Source organism: Pteropus medius, unplaced genomic scaffold, assembly GCF_902729225.1.
Source record: "Pteropus medius unplaced genomic scaffold, Ma_sr-lr_union100, whole genome shotgun sequence".
NCBI classification, from domain to species: domain Eukaryota; kingdom Metazoa; phylum Chordata; class Mammalia; order Chiroptera; family Pteropodidae; genus Pteropus; species Pteropus medius.
The window spans coordinates 21,338,806-21,351,913 of NW_024354875.1; the positions used below are offsets into that span (position 1 = coordinate 21,338,806).

At 35.1% G+C, this 13,108-nt stretch overlaps 1 protein-coding gene across 2 annotated transcripts in view; it reads right to left on the minus strand.

Moving 5' to 3' along the window:
* The window catches only part of ACVR1C (activin A receptor type 1C), a 68,642-nt gene that overhangs the window by 12,425 nt on the left and 43,109 nt on the right, over positions 1–13,108 (minus strand). Inside the window, exons 3-5 of one of the 2 annotated variants that reach the window (XM_039855435.1) lie at positions 8,140–8,379; positions 3,092–3,322; positions 341–508 (exon numbers count right to left, since the gene is read on the minus strand). In XM_039855435.1, coding sequence (XP_039711369.1) covers positions 341–508; positions 3,092–3,322; positions 8,140–8,379 — 639 coding nt within the window. The remainder of the gene's footprint in view (positions 1–340; positions 509–3,091; positions 3,323–8,139; positions 8,380–13,108) is intronic. The other variant, XM_039855436.1, reaches the window with a different exon arrangement.

Consider the following 13,108-nt stretch of genomic DNA (forward strand, 5'->3'; position numbering starts at 1 on the left):
ATGAAATATATTTTTTCATGATCATATAACCCTTTCCAATTATTTTGATTATCGAAAGTAAACATTTAAATTATTTGTATTCTCTGAACATAGAGCATTTGCCCAAGTATATGTGCTAAATGGCAAAGATAGAGCCACCAGGAATAAAAATATTATTATGAATAATATACAAAATGACAAGTACATAGATGAAAGTTGACTATCATGACAAAATATTCAAAGTATCTGTTGTGTTTCTTTACATTTGATAATTGTAAAACTAGAATACAACTAAACACTAAAAGACAACTGTTTCCATTCTCATATTCAAGAAGAAAAAAATTAAATGGAAAATATATACCTTGGGTACCAACAATCTCCATATGAAGGTGAGCCAGACCACTAGCTATTGAAAGTGCCAGTTTGATCATTCCAGCCACTGTCACTATGTTTCTATTCAAATAGTCATATAAGGAACCCTGTTCATGATATTCTGAAACAAGCCAAAGTTGAGTCCAAGTTCCATTATCTATTAGAAAAAAAATTTGTTGCTGTAAATATATGTGGAAAAATAAGCCAAAACCATCTGACAAATGTCAGTGTTTAAAGTAAGTCTATATTGGTAACAAAGCAAAGTTAATTCCTTCAGTGATAATGCTTACAGTCTGGGTTAGTAAAGTAAAAATTCTCAATGAATTCCTGAAGATGTTGATGTACTAGGACCTGTTATATGTATCCATCAAGGCAAAGGAAGGTATCTGTAAGGCAGTGATTCTAACAAATGGACAACTTTTTCTTATACCCTCTTTATCAATACCTGCTGGTAATAGCAACCACATTATAGGAGAAACTACTGAGAGGTGCATTTAGGCTTAGTGTTGTGTTATAAATTACTCTTGAGCTTTTAAGAAAGATTGTACCAATAAAAAACAGAAACATAACAAACATATGCAAAATATTCTTACTATCACAAAAGTTCTAACATTCTAAGAATGTTCATGCTATTCATCTTTCAAAGTACAAAGTTGTTGATTTTCCCTAAAAGCTTATGTTAAGAACCAAATACAATTACTAGACATTTTCAAATAATTTACCTCATTTAACCAAAAGCTATTTGAGCTGATGAAAGACTTTTAGCTGAAGAGAAATTAACCCCAAAGTTCTCTAGGTATAAGAGTCCCTAGAGTTAGCTGTAGCTTTTGGAATAAAGTGTCTACAGTAGCCCTGTGCAGTCCTGACCAATTCTGATGTTCAAAGAAAAGAAACTATAGTGAACATTTGCTAAAGAGTTTTTCTACTTAGTGCTTTATATATGAGTTCTTCGCTATCTAAACATTTAATTTCAAAATCTGAGTAGTGATAAAATTTCCTAAGAATGGAAAAATCAACACAACATGATGAAGTTCACTAATAAACTGACCACATATAACCTTTAGTCACACATCTCTCCCAGCTTAACACCAGTGGCTATCTTTGAACTCTCACATCAATGTTTTTGCCAGAGAGTTGACCAAAAAGTGAAACTGTAAGTGTTGCAAAATATATGAAAATGCATGAAGATGAAAGTGATGTTAGAGACTGTTTGGAATCAGGTACAATGTCACTTGACTAGTAAGTCGTTGACAGAGGTAGACCAGTTAACTGAGAGAAGATCAAGAATGCTCATTCTTGTTATATTGTTTTATAATCCAATAAATATCATGATTAAATTAGCCCCAACAAGATGGTCCATATAACCTCGGTCATTACTGCATTCACAACATTGCTAAGTAATCTAACCAGCAGATAGTTTAACCGAACACTAGGAAGGAAAAGAAGCTGTTAACAGCTTAAAGAGAAATGTTTCATTTTCAATAGGTTGGATATACTTTCAAAGAATATGTAGTTAAGAATTTGAAAAGATGTCTTTTTTTTTTTTTAAGGTCAACTTGGCTTTACTCAGTTTCTCCCTAGCAAATCAGGTAAGACAAATCACCAGCAAATGTAATTATGGCCAAACTACACATTAAACACTAAGCTTCTCTTTTGCCATCTAATTAATAATAAATACTTTATTGACCAAGGTTATATTAGATAAAAGTAATCATAGATTTTTAATTTTCATAGGTAATCGTGGGTGCCTGATATCTACTGATAATTTGTTTGCTTTTTAGCTAGAGGTTACAATCTCTACCTCTCCAAAGTTCTTCATGAGTATTACTGATTCAAATTAATAAAAAATTGATTGGCATTTTGCTCACCTTTGCTCCCTGTTTTCCTTTAAGGAAACTAATGCATATTTAAGCAAGTAAAAGCTATGCAAAAAGAGAAAAGAGAGCATAGGTAATCTACAATCTTTATATCCAGTCCCTGATTACTCAAGGATATATACAATATTTTATGAATATTGATTTAATACCAGAAAGTTGATGCACTGTCTTGTTCTACAAAACTCAAAAAGTAATAGTGTTTGGGACTGTTAAACTGCAAGATATAAATCATACTCAAAGTACATTAATAGAAAATTTCACTAAGATGTCTTGTTTGCCACCATTCCAATAATGTTTATATAAAACTTGAGTCCTGGAGTCGAATCCTATTGTACAGATGAAAACTATAGTCTTAGCAAAAGTAAATATTCTGCTAGCATTCATTGGTATATTGTACCAGTTATCGAACTATTGAAATACTTCTGTCCTGATCAGTTGATAGCTGTTATTGAAAACTCCCAGTGACATTTCTTTGTCCTACACACCCAAAGCAACATCCCCTCCACCAAGATGCCCCCAGATCTCTTCATGACCCAGCATCTAAAGAAATAAAAACCAGCATGGCAGGGTTTTTCCAGGACTCTGTTCCAGTTGAAGTTTTTGTTCTAATTGGGTGGTTCCTGTGCCATATCAGTCTTAAATATCAACTTGGCCATAGCATCATCATGATTTCATACCACTCATTTGCCCTGTGTTATTGTATGATTTTATGCACATTATCTGTGGAAAAGAGAAAAACATTTTCTTTCCTCTATTAAGAAATCATACTTTTAGATGATTTTATTAAAACAAAGAGACAATTTATTCTCCTTTGATAACAGACATAACATTTCATTTGCTGAAATCAATTAGATTGAAAATACCTTTGTTGTCAGCAGCAATGAAACCAAGGATGTTTTCGTGTCTCAACATAACAGTCTGATAAATTTCTGCCTCGCGAAACCAAGATCTTTCATCTCTGGAGGAGAATATTTTCACAGCCACATCTTCTCCACACCATCTTCCATGCCAGACTTCACCAAATCTACCTTTTCCTACTATCTCCTGAAGTACAATTGTCCTGGCAATCGTTCTTTGAACCAACAGAGGTAGACCTAACCAAGGAAAAGACAGAATCCATTATTCAAAATAAATAAAGGCCAGAAAAAACTGTCAGAATAACTATTATTTTCACATAAAAAAGCAAATATTTAAGCATTTTAATGACTTTACCGATTTTGAAGAGATAAGCACCTTTATGCCAAACTTTAATGTTAAAGTATGCTCAAAAAATATTCCAAATTTTGATTATGAATTTTTCTTCTCATATTCACAAGTAAAAATTTCTTGAACATAGCCTGCTGCTACAGATATCTGATTTTCCAAAACTGCTACAAATATCCCTGGTTTGTGCATGAAATCCAATCAGGTTACTAAATAGACAAAAGTTTAGAAAATATGCTGTTAAAAGAAGTACAAATTAATAGTTGATAGCTGGTCACAGGGAATGGGAGCACAGCAGAGGGAATGCAGTTAGCATTAATATGATGGCTAGGTGGAGGGCCAGAGAAGGGAGGGAGCAACTGGGGGAATCGTTTTATGAACTATATAGATGTCTAACCAATGTATTGTATACTTGAAATTAATTTAAATTAATTAAGTAAAAAATAAGCTGTTAGCCTCTAAAATATAACATATAGTCCCTAGTACTACTGGGAAAGCAGAAGAATGTTTTGAGAATTAAAAAAATTAAAACTGGAAAGTGAAGAATCAAATTCAACAATCAAGTGAGGTAAGTAAGCATGTTACAGTAAAAGCAAAGTACAGTCATAAAAAATATCAAATGGATATTTTCTGTGGAGTGAAAAAGTCAAAGAAAATATATTCTGAGTGCATGTGAAATGTTTAGTTTCTTCGAACCAATAACTCCACTCTAGAATTTTATCCTAAAGATTTAATGCAAAATATAAAAGAAATTATGTTAAAATGTTTATGATATTATTATTATTTATAGGAAAATTAAGGAAAAGTGTTTGATAATAGAAAAAGATGTTGAATATAATGCAGAGATTAAGAACACAGATAAGAAAGACCTCGGTTCCAATTTTAGCTGTGCTATGTGGTAACTACAAGCAAATCATTGAATTTTTCTGAGCTTTGGCTTCCTTGTCTGAAAAATGAGATATAATAATATTACTTGTCTCATAGGGGTACTGTGAGAATTAATAAACATGTTAAGGACTTAGCACAGTATTTGGCATATTACATGCTCAATAATGGATAGTCCTTAATATTATGTGTTAGGACGGATAGTGTAGAGTCAATAATAATGACGCTGCTTATGAAGAGGTATTTCTTAGTGACATGGGAAAATAAATTTGCTACAATGTTATATGTAAATAGCACAGTAAATTCTATCCGTCTAAATAAGTGCATCAAAATATGCACAGAAAAGACTGAAAAGGAAACATACTAAATGTTATGATGGTTATATCTACTTAATGGAATCAAGGTAAATTGTGATATACTTCTTTCTAATTTTGTACATTTTCTTAATTTCTACAATGGGTAGTTATAACTCATAATTAGAGGAACATAAAAAGGTTACAGTATAATTTATTCTGGAAAGTCATGTTTAGTTGCTGTCATTGTACTCAGATGGCTGGAAAGCCCTCATAGCAACAACTGTGTAAGCTCCTGCAGGATTAAGCCTCTGCTCCTGAAATGAGCCATGGTTTATTCAGATGTTCTCATCATCATGAGAACCACCCACTATGACAAAACAAGCACAGACTATAAATTTGCTATTATGGGTCTCAACAATTAGTCACAAAGTCCCACAACTAGAAAGTTCTTCTGAGATCATCTGGTTCAACTTTATTATTTTAGAGAAGAGAAAATTGGGGCCCCACAGAAATGAAAGACTTACCCAGGAATAACCTGCTAGTAGGAGGCAGACCTAGCACTAAAACACTCCGGTCCAAACTCTTGTTCTGTCACCATTTAACGGATATGACTGCAGTCCTTCCCTGCTGGGAGGATTTCTAGCAGCAAACTATATAGGTTATTTTTGTAGGCTACAGTCAATTTTACTACTTGACTACACACAATAAAAGTTGTACTAACAATTATTAAGCCAAATCGCAATTGCAATCACTCTCCTCCATCCCCTCTTGCAATACACACACAAAAACATCACCGCCAACAACCACTACCAACAACAATGCAACAATATTTAGCTAGAAAACTGGATAAGCCAATGTTTTCAAACTGCAAATTGATCAAGCACACAATCAATGCCACAGACCAGAGACAAAGTAAGACAACATTATCTAAAGTACTCAGTACAGCAATTAAGGTGAGACAGTAAAACTCAGTAAAAGTTGCTTCAGTGTCTTTCAAAGCAACCACCCAAAATAATCTAATTCTTGTGTTATATACTTAGAGATTTCATTTGAAGATACATAGACTTTGCTTCTCCCTGTAGGTTCGTTTCACATTTTTTATACCAGGATTGTAAAAGCCGATGTCTGTCTGCTAGAAAGGCACCTTTCAGTAATGTCAGAAGTGCTATAACACAAGAGGAGAGCAGCAAGCTACCCAGTCTCTTGGAAGCCACCTGAGACACAATCCACTCTCAAAGACAGCCTGGTAAAACATCAATTCATTTTCCTCTCTTGCAGGCATTATATCTCTTTGAAATTTGTCCTTGACCAGGTCAAGGATAAGCTTCACAATTTTTGTTTCTCAACATCTGACAAAGTTGCCTCTTGTCTAAGGTCACTGGCCAATTAAGAGAAGCAGAGAGGAAGCAGAACAACCTGATTCCCTCCCCATGGGTGAGCTTTTGTGACAGAAGCCTTGCTGCCAATAGACTCATCTCTGATTATCAAACGCAGTGCCGCCATTACTTACTTTTAGCCAGTGGTCTCTGCCAAGTACATGCAGCTAACTTAGGGAAAAAGCACCTAAAACTCTTTCAAATTGCTCATTTAAAAAAAAAATCATCCACACTTGGGTACATTTACAACTTATTTTAAGAGAAATCTTAGAATAATCTAAAGAGGAGAGAGTCCAGCAGTCAATAAATCCAGATTTGGGTGTAAAAGTTGCATAAAAGCACCAAAAAATTTAACGTTAATTTTTTTTAGGTTATGCTCTGGCTCATGGCTGCTTTCTTAAACTAAATATTCAGTCTCCAGTTATAAAATATCTATTATGTTTATTGGAAAGGAAAACGCTTTAGGAATTTTAAAACCCATATTAAATATATTCAAGGAGTCACTCCAAAATACACATTTCTACCTAACATCTCCAGATGAACTGAAATGTTTTGGTGGTAATTAAATAGATGGTTATTTAATCACTTGAAACTCATAAAGAAATTATATAAGGTTTCAAAGAACTTGGCACAAATCAGAGCTCTCCGTGCACATATTATGTGCCTAGAATGTTGCCAGCACTCAAGAAATTAGGTCACAGTGGGCCCCAAAATGTAATGCTCAAGGAAGAAAAGAATACTGAATCTGAACAAGTTTTATTTTTAAAGGAAGAATGCCAGCTTTCTATCCAATAATTTAATTTGAATTTCAATTTTATAAACTTTGCAGTTTGGAGACATTTTTCCAATATTCCTCCCTTGAAAACATGCCACCTAATTTGTGCAGTGACAGTGTAAACATTGAAACTTCGGTCAGTGAGAGAGCAGGCGATCTTGCCCCCCAGAAGCAGCAAACTATCTGAGCCCTCTGGATGATATGATTAGGCCTCTCTTTTCTGGACTCTTCGGTGAGTCTATGGCTGCATCATGTCAAATGTAAATGCTCATATAGATGCTAACATCCCTCTGTCATCTGCCACTGTTCATTGTGTCTGCCTAGATGCTCCTAAGGGACATGGGAGTTACTTAAAATCTGTTTGGGGTAATAATCATCCTTCATGATCCTTCCAAAGCAAGAGGGGCTGCAGGGGCTTCGAAAGTGGCTCATTTAGGTTTACCCTAATTTGTGTTTCTGCACCACCACATGCTGACAGGATTTCTGGAGATATACAGGAAAGCAGGGAGCCTGCTGCCATTTTAGGGAATTGGTGATTACGAGAGAAATTCTTCTTTATGGCCAGAAACCCAAAAAACTCTAGACGTTTTGTGCTATGAAAAAAAGCTCACCTAAGCCATAATACAGCCTGGTACTCTAAAATACACATTTCTACCTAACATCTTCAGATTAACTGGTAGTGATTAAATATACCGTTATTTAATCACTTGAAATTGAGTTGCTTTACCAGAGGCTCTGGAGTTCCATTAAAGAGGAAGAGAATTATCATACAACCTTAGCATCAAAAGCCTGCACAGGAATGCTGTGTTGCTCCCTTTTATCTTTCGTTTCTATGATTTAAGAACATATTCTTGATTTTAATTTCAGGTCAGCTCTCTGGTAACTTTGTTCACATGTCCCAGGGGTGCGTACAGACTCTAAAGACCTTCATAATCACAAGCAAATGTGCTTTAAGAACATTATTTTGAGTAACTAGTATCTCCCCCCACCAGAACTCAACTCCTCAAATTCAGTAACTCTTTTGTGCCCATGAAACATTACCAAGAGAGCAAAAATGATTATTACTAATCATAATGGAGAAGAAAGAAGAGACTCCTTCCTTGCTTCAGAAATAAATTGTGAAAGAATGTCAAAATGAGCATCTGAATACCTAAAGTCACAAAAGGCAAATGAGAAGACTTAATTCTTTAGGCCATGACTGTATTTTCTCTTCATCAAATCGTAAAACATGTTTCTATACCAGAACTTACCATATACCCTATCAAGTATTTTAAATGATGGAACTCATAATTGGAGCCCTTTTTTGTTTAAAAATTTCTTTTTATTTATTTTTAAATAAGAAGTTTCTTGCTGAAAAATGGACCACAGGCACATACCGGATCCGGATCCAGAGGTAGTCACATCGTAAATCAGATCTTTTAGAGTTTTTCCAGCATTTACCAGATTGCACTCAGAGAGGGGCTCCTCCACATTCTGTCTCTTTTTCTTTCTGTATGTGCACTGTCGACCTTGGCATGCCCATATTGTCAGCACTGCAGCTACGAACAGGAGGCAAACTGGCACAGTAATAACAACAGTCAGCTCCATGGGTCCAAGTTTTGGGGCATTTTGTGAGGCTTCAGTAAAAAAAAAAAAAAAAAAAAAAAAAAAAAAAAAAAAAAGAAAGGAAAAAAGAAAGAACATGACCATAAATCAACCCATTTAAAATATTTTAGAAACTTGAAATGCAGTCACCAAAATTTCACATCTATAGTGTGCAGCTACACAGTGTATACATTAGTTGGCAAAGATTCTCTGTGTCCTAAGCAAAGCTGGGGACAGGGAGCTCAGGTTAGGCTACAGCTAGGAATGGTTATGCCAGGTGACAATAGGAGTCAGAATTAGGATCATAAAAAGCACTAGCTCAGGAGGTCCTTTTTAAAACCTCCAAGCAGTTGACATTTTTTCTACAATTTTATCCCCATTTTCGGCAGTCCATCCTCAGAGTACATTCATTCATTCACGTCATAAGTAAATACTGTGCTCTTGCAATATGTTGCCACCATTCCAGGTGTGGAGGTACAGTAGTGAGTGAGAGAGCCCCAACCCCTGCTCTTGTGGTACTTATGTTTGCATGTACCTATATTTAATATATGCAATGCAAAAGCAGGAGGTAATAAGTGCTACGAAGAAAAATGAAGCAGAAGAAAGAGATGAAGAGATGGCGGGATGCTATTTTAGATAGCATGGTCATGGAAGGCCGACCTGGGAGGCATCAGGGAGCAACAACAGAAGGCATCCTATGCCCAGCAGAGGAACAGCAAGTGTTAGGGGCCCAGAGATAGAGACCTACTTGGCATATTCAGGAACAATCTGTGCATAGAGTACAGTAAGTGAGAAGGATAGAAATGCGGTCAGGAAGGCAAAAAAAAAAAAAGAGAGAGAAAGATCACGCGGGGTCTTGTAAGATAAAGAAGGACTGTGAATTCTAAGTAGAAGTTGCTACAGGGTTTTGAGGAGGCAAAGATATGATCTAACTCATATTCAGTGTGGCTACTGTGTGAAGACACTAGAGGCGCAAGAGTAAAAGCAAAGAGACCAATTAGAAACTGAATGTAATAACCGACAGGAAATGATGGTCTTGGCTGACAACCTTATCTAAAACAGTCCTTCCTTCTCATTCCTCATTCACTCTCTATACCCTCTTTCTGTTTTATTTTAATCCCTAGATCTTATTGCCACCTGGCACATCTTATATTCATTTATCTATTATCTGATTTCTTCCAAAGAACACATGCTTCGTGAGAAGAACTTTGCCTGCTTGGTTCCCAACTATATCCCAGTGATTACAATAGTAGATGGTCAATAAATAGTTCTTGAATAGCAGAATCACTAAAAGTTTTTACTACTTTTGTTGTTAATAAGTAAAGGATAAGATTTTTAGTTTTATAAAAATAAATATGATAATCGAAACCAAATAACATACGGATATAATTTGTCATTCTAATTTTAAAACACATATAGCCAAATTTTTTTAAAGTTAATCCTGCATTTAAGAAATCTTTTTAATTAGAAAAACAGTGATACATGAAAAATCTATGATTATGGCTATTTCTCATGTTTTTCAAAGAAGTTATTTTGACCCTTGAAATGAGCATATAGTTCATTTTGTTTTCATTCACTATGGACAGCCACAGCATTGATTTAATTTTATTTCCAAGTCCTACCATCGGGGATGTTGATTTTTGTTTTTAATAAACTTAGTGTGCATTTGATAGAATAAGGGAACAGAACTCTGGAGCCAGGTCCTCAAACATCAAGAAGTAGAAGAATGCAGGTTTTGGAAAGAGAAGTTTACGTGTGGCTATTGTGCCCTGGGCAAACTGCACCCTTCCCCATCCTACTCTCAGCTGGTTCTGCTTAGGCTACTGAGAGAGTTAGAGACAATGCACAGAAAGCAATAGCGTAACACCTACACCTTAGAGTTTAGACAAATTACAATGATAATGGACCTTGTGATTTCAGCCATTCCTCAGACTTCTTTCTTTGCAATGACAATCATAGAGTGTGTATATCGAATATATTTACATTTTACCTATAATATTTCAACCAGAATACATGAATATAATTTGAAAACAAATATCATTTAATTCTACAGGAAAAAGAATTAAATTCCACAGAACAAAGTATATCCAAAGAAGGTTCACTATAATCCTAAAAATAGTAGTCTATTTACAACCAGCGAGTGAAAGAGTTAAAAATGTTAAGTGAACTTTAGAAACAAACATAATCCATACTCTTCTACTTTGCCTAGTGAATTTTGGCAGACCACCAACTTGCTTTCTCCTGAGTGTTTCAGGATTCCTCTGAAACTATTAGAAGTTGTACAGATGCATATGAGACGAGCTTGGCCATGAGCTTTCTTATGACAAGGTGCTAAAAGAGTTCTCTAAATTGACTTTGCTTTAGAATCATTAACTATGATACCCACAACTTCTCGTTTGCTTATAAAAGAGTTGTATTATCCATTTCACTATAAGCTTTTAAATTTACATTTCAATTGTATCTATATTTTTATGTCTTCATAAAGGTATTCTAAGAAAACCACATAGTGTACTTAATTACTTACAATTTATATAAACATCTGTGTAAACATGTTCTTAAAAATAAAATTCAACTATTAGATACATTTATACAGCTAAATTTTATTTTGATATGTGTTATTTGGAACTATCAATATAAACATTACAGTTAAAAAGCGTATTGATTGCTTTCATCTTAGTAAAGCTCTCTTAAGCAGAGCTCAGATCATCACCATGGCAACCAATAAGGAGGCAAAAGGTCAGCAACCCTGAAAATAGAATAATCTCTATAAAAGAGCACTGCTCCAATGATGGCTACTGCTCTCAGGGATGTTTATTACATATGGGCAATGTTTCTTCTTTTGTGAACCAATTTACTGATACGAATTAGTAAGAAAAGATTAGAAAAAAAAAGCTTACTCAGCTAGATAAAAGACTAGTAACAACACCATCCAGAAAGAGCTACTTAAACACTGAGCAATTTTTAAAACAAACATTTGTAAAACTATCTTCTAAACCAAATGTTGGTTGTAATCGCTACAGGAGATAAATGAAGAAAAACTGTAGTCTATACCCCATGAGCCTTGGTAGGAGACAGTAGTGTCGTTAAGAAGATAATGTAATGTTACCACTGATGAGCGTATGAATTTCTCTAGAAGGTTTTACATTTTTGATCATAACAGAACTCTTATTATTTGATAATTTCCAATTTTTGAGATTGTCTGTGTCAACAGAGATATATTCTCCAGGAAATAAGTAGCTCCATGGGGGGCAATATTAATCCCCAAGGTGAGGTCTGAGTAGTGCTGCATTGTTAATTCAAGTTATCTCACTCCCTAGTAAATTAAACAGAAGGGGATGGGGGAAAAAAAGAGAGAAAAGCACTAGCCCAAATGGGTGACAGCCTAGCTCACAAATATCTTCCCTATTTTAGTTCTACAATACATTAAACCAAGACAACGCAGGGGGGAAAAGTATTAACCAGGCAGGGAGTAGGGAACTTGACCTGAATGGAGTGGAAGATTCTATACAACTGGAGAGAGTCATGTGAAAGGCAAAAGAATGTAAGAAGGTAAGATAAGAGGGAAAAAAAGAAAACAAAGAAGGAAAGAAAGAAGGAGAGAAGGAGAAATGGGAGAACATTTCTTTCAGGTTACTTTTGTGAATTTTGCAACTTTTCCTAGAGACCTAAGTGGAACTGGTGATGGTGAAAATCAGTGGTCGTTGTCACTGCTCAAATAAAATTCAGAACCGGTTTAGATGTCTCAGCTTCTTCCAAAACACTTTATTACTCCCATTACCTCCTTGCTACTTCTTATTTCTGGCTTTAGGGAACACAAACTCTTCAATACGAAAAGAAAAAGATGAGAAGTGGGCACGATCCCCATGTTTCTTCCCCTGCTGACCTCTTTTCTTTCTTTATTAAAAGTATGAAAAGTTATTAATGTTTATGAGATTTATAGAACCTTCAAATTAATTAATTTACATTTCCTTAGTATGTGCTATTAGGAGGAGATGCCTTAGAACTAAGTGGAGATAGGGACTTGATCAATGACTTCAAATAATTCATATTGACCATAGGCACAAAAGCTTGTACTGTATAAACTATATTCAACTTAAAGACCCATTTCTTCACAATATTTGAATGGCATTCAACTGACTAGAAACTCGGATAACAATGGAGCGAGGTATAGAACCTCTTTGAGGATAGAGTAACTGAAGAGACATGTACAGGCTGGACAACTGTTTGAAAACATTCAGGCAAAACAAAACAAAACAAAACAGAGGTCTTTGTCCAGACAAAGTACATTTTTGTAAAACATTTCAAAGTTAATGCTTCTTTCCCAAAAGTTGCTGTAGCAAGTAGCTACAGAAATTTTAATGGGTTCAAAACACCCGCTAAAGAAACCACAGACTAATTTAGCATTAAAACCCTCCACTTCTTTTTATTAAAGATTTTTTTCCAAGTGAAAAGATACCATTTTGCAAGGTTGAATCCATGAATGTAGAAATATCAGATCTGCAACTGCTTAACCAAACCTCTTAAAAAGGGAGGCATTTTTTTCTCCAGCTTGTGGCTTTGAAATATTCTCGGGTAATAAACCAGTCGAAAAGACAATGTCACTTGAGATGCTTTCTGCTGCGTCTGTTTCTGTCCTGGCACCAGGAAGAAATACCACCAGTGTCAACTGAATGATGTGGTGATGTTCTGATCATCCGCCTGTCCTATAAACCTTCTATGACACGGACCTGTGACTTCAATTAAAGGGCATATGTTTAGTTC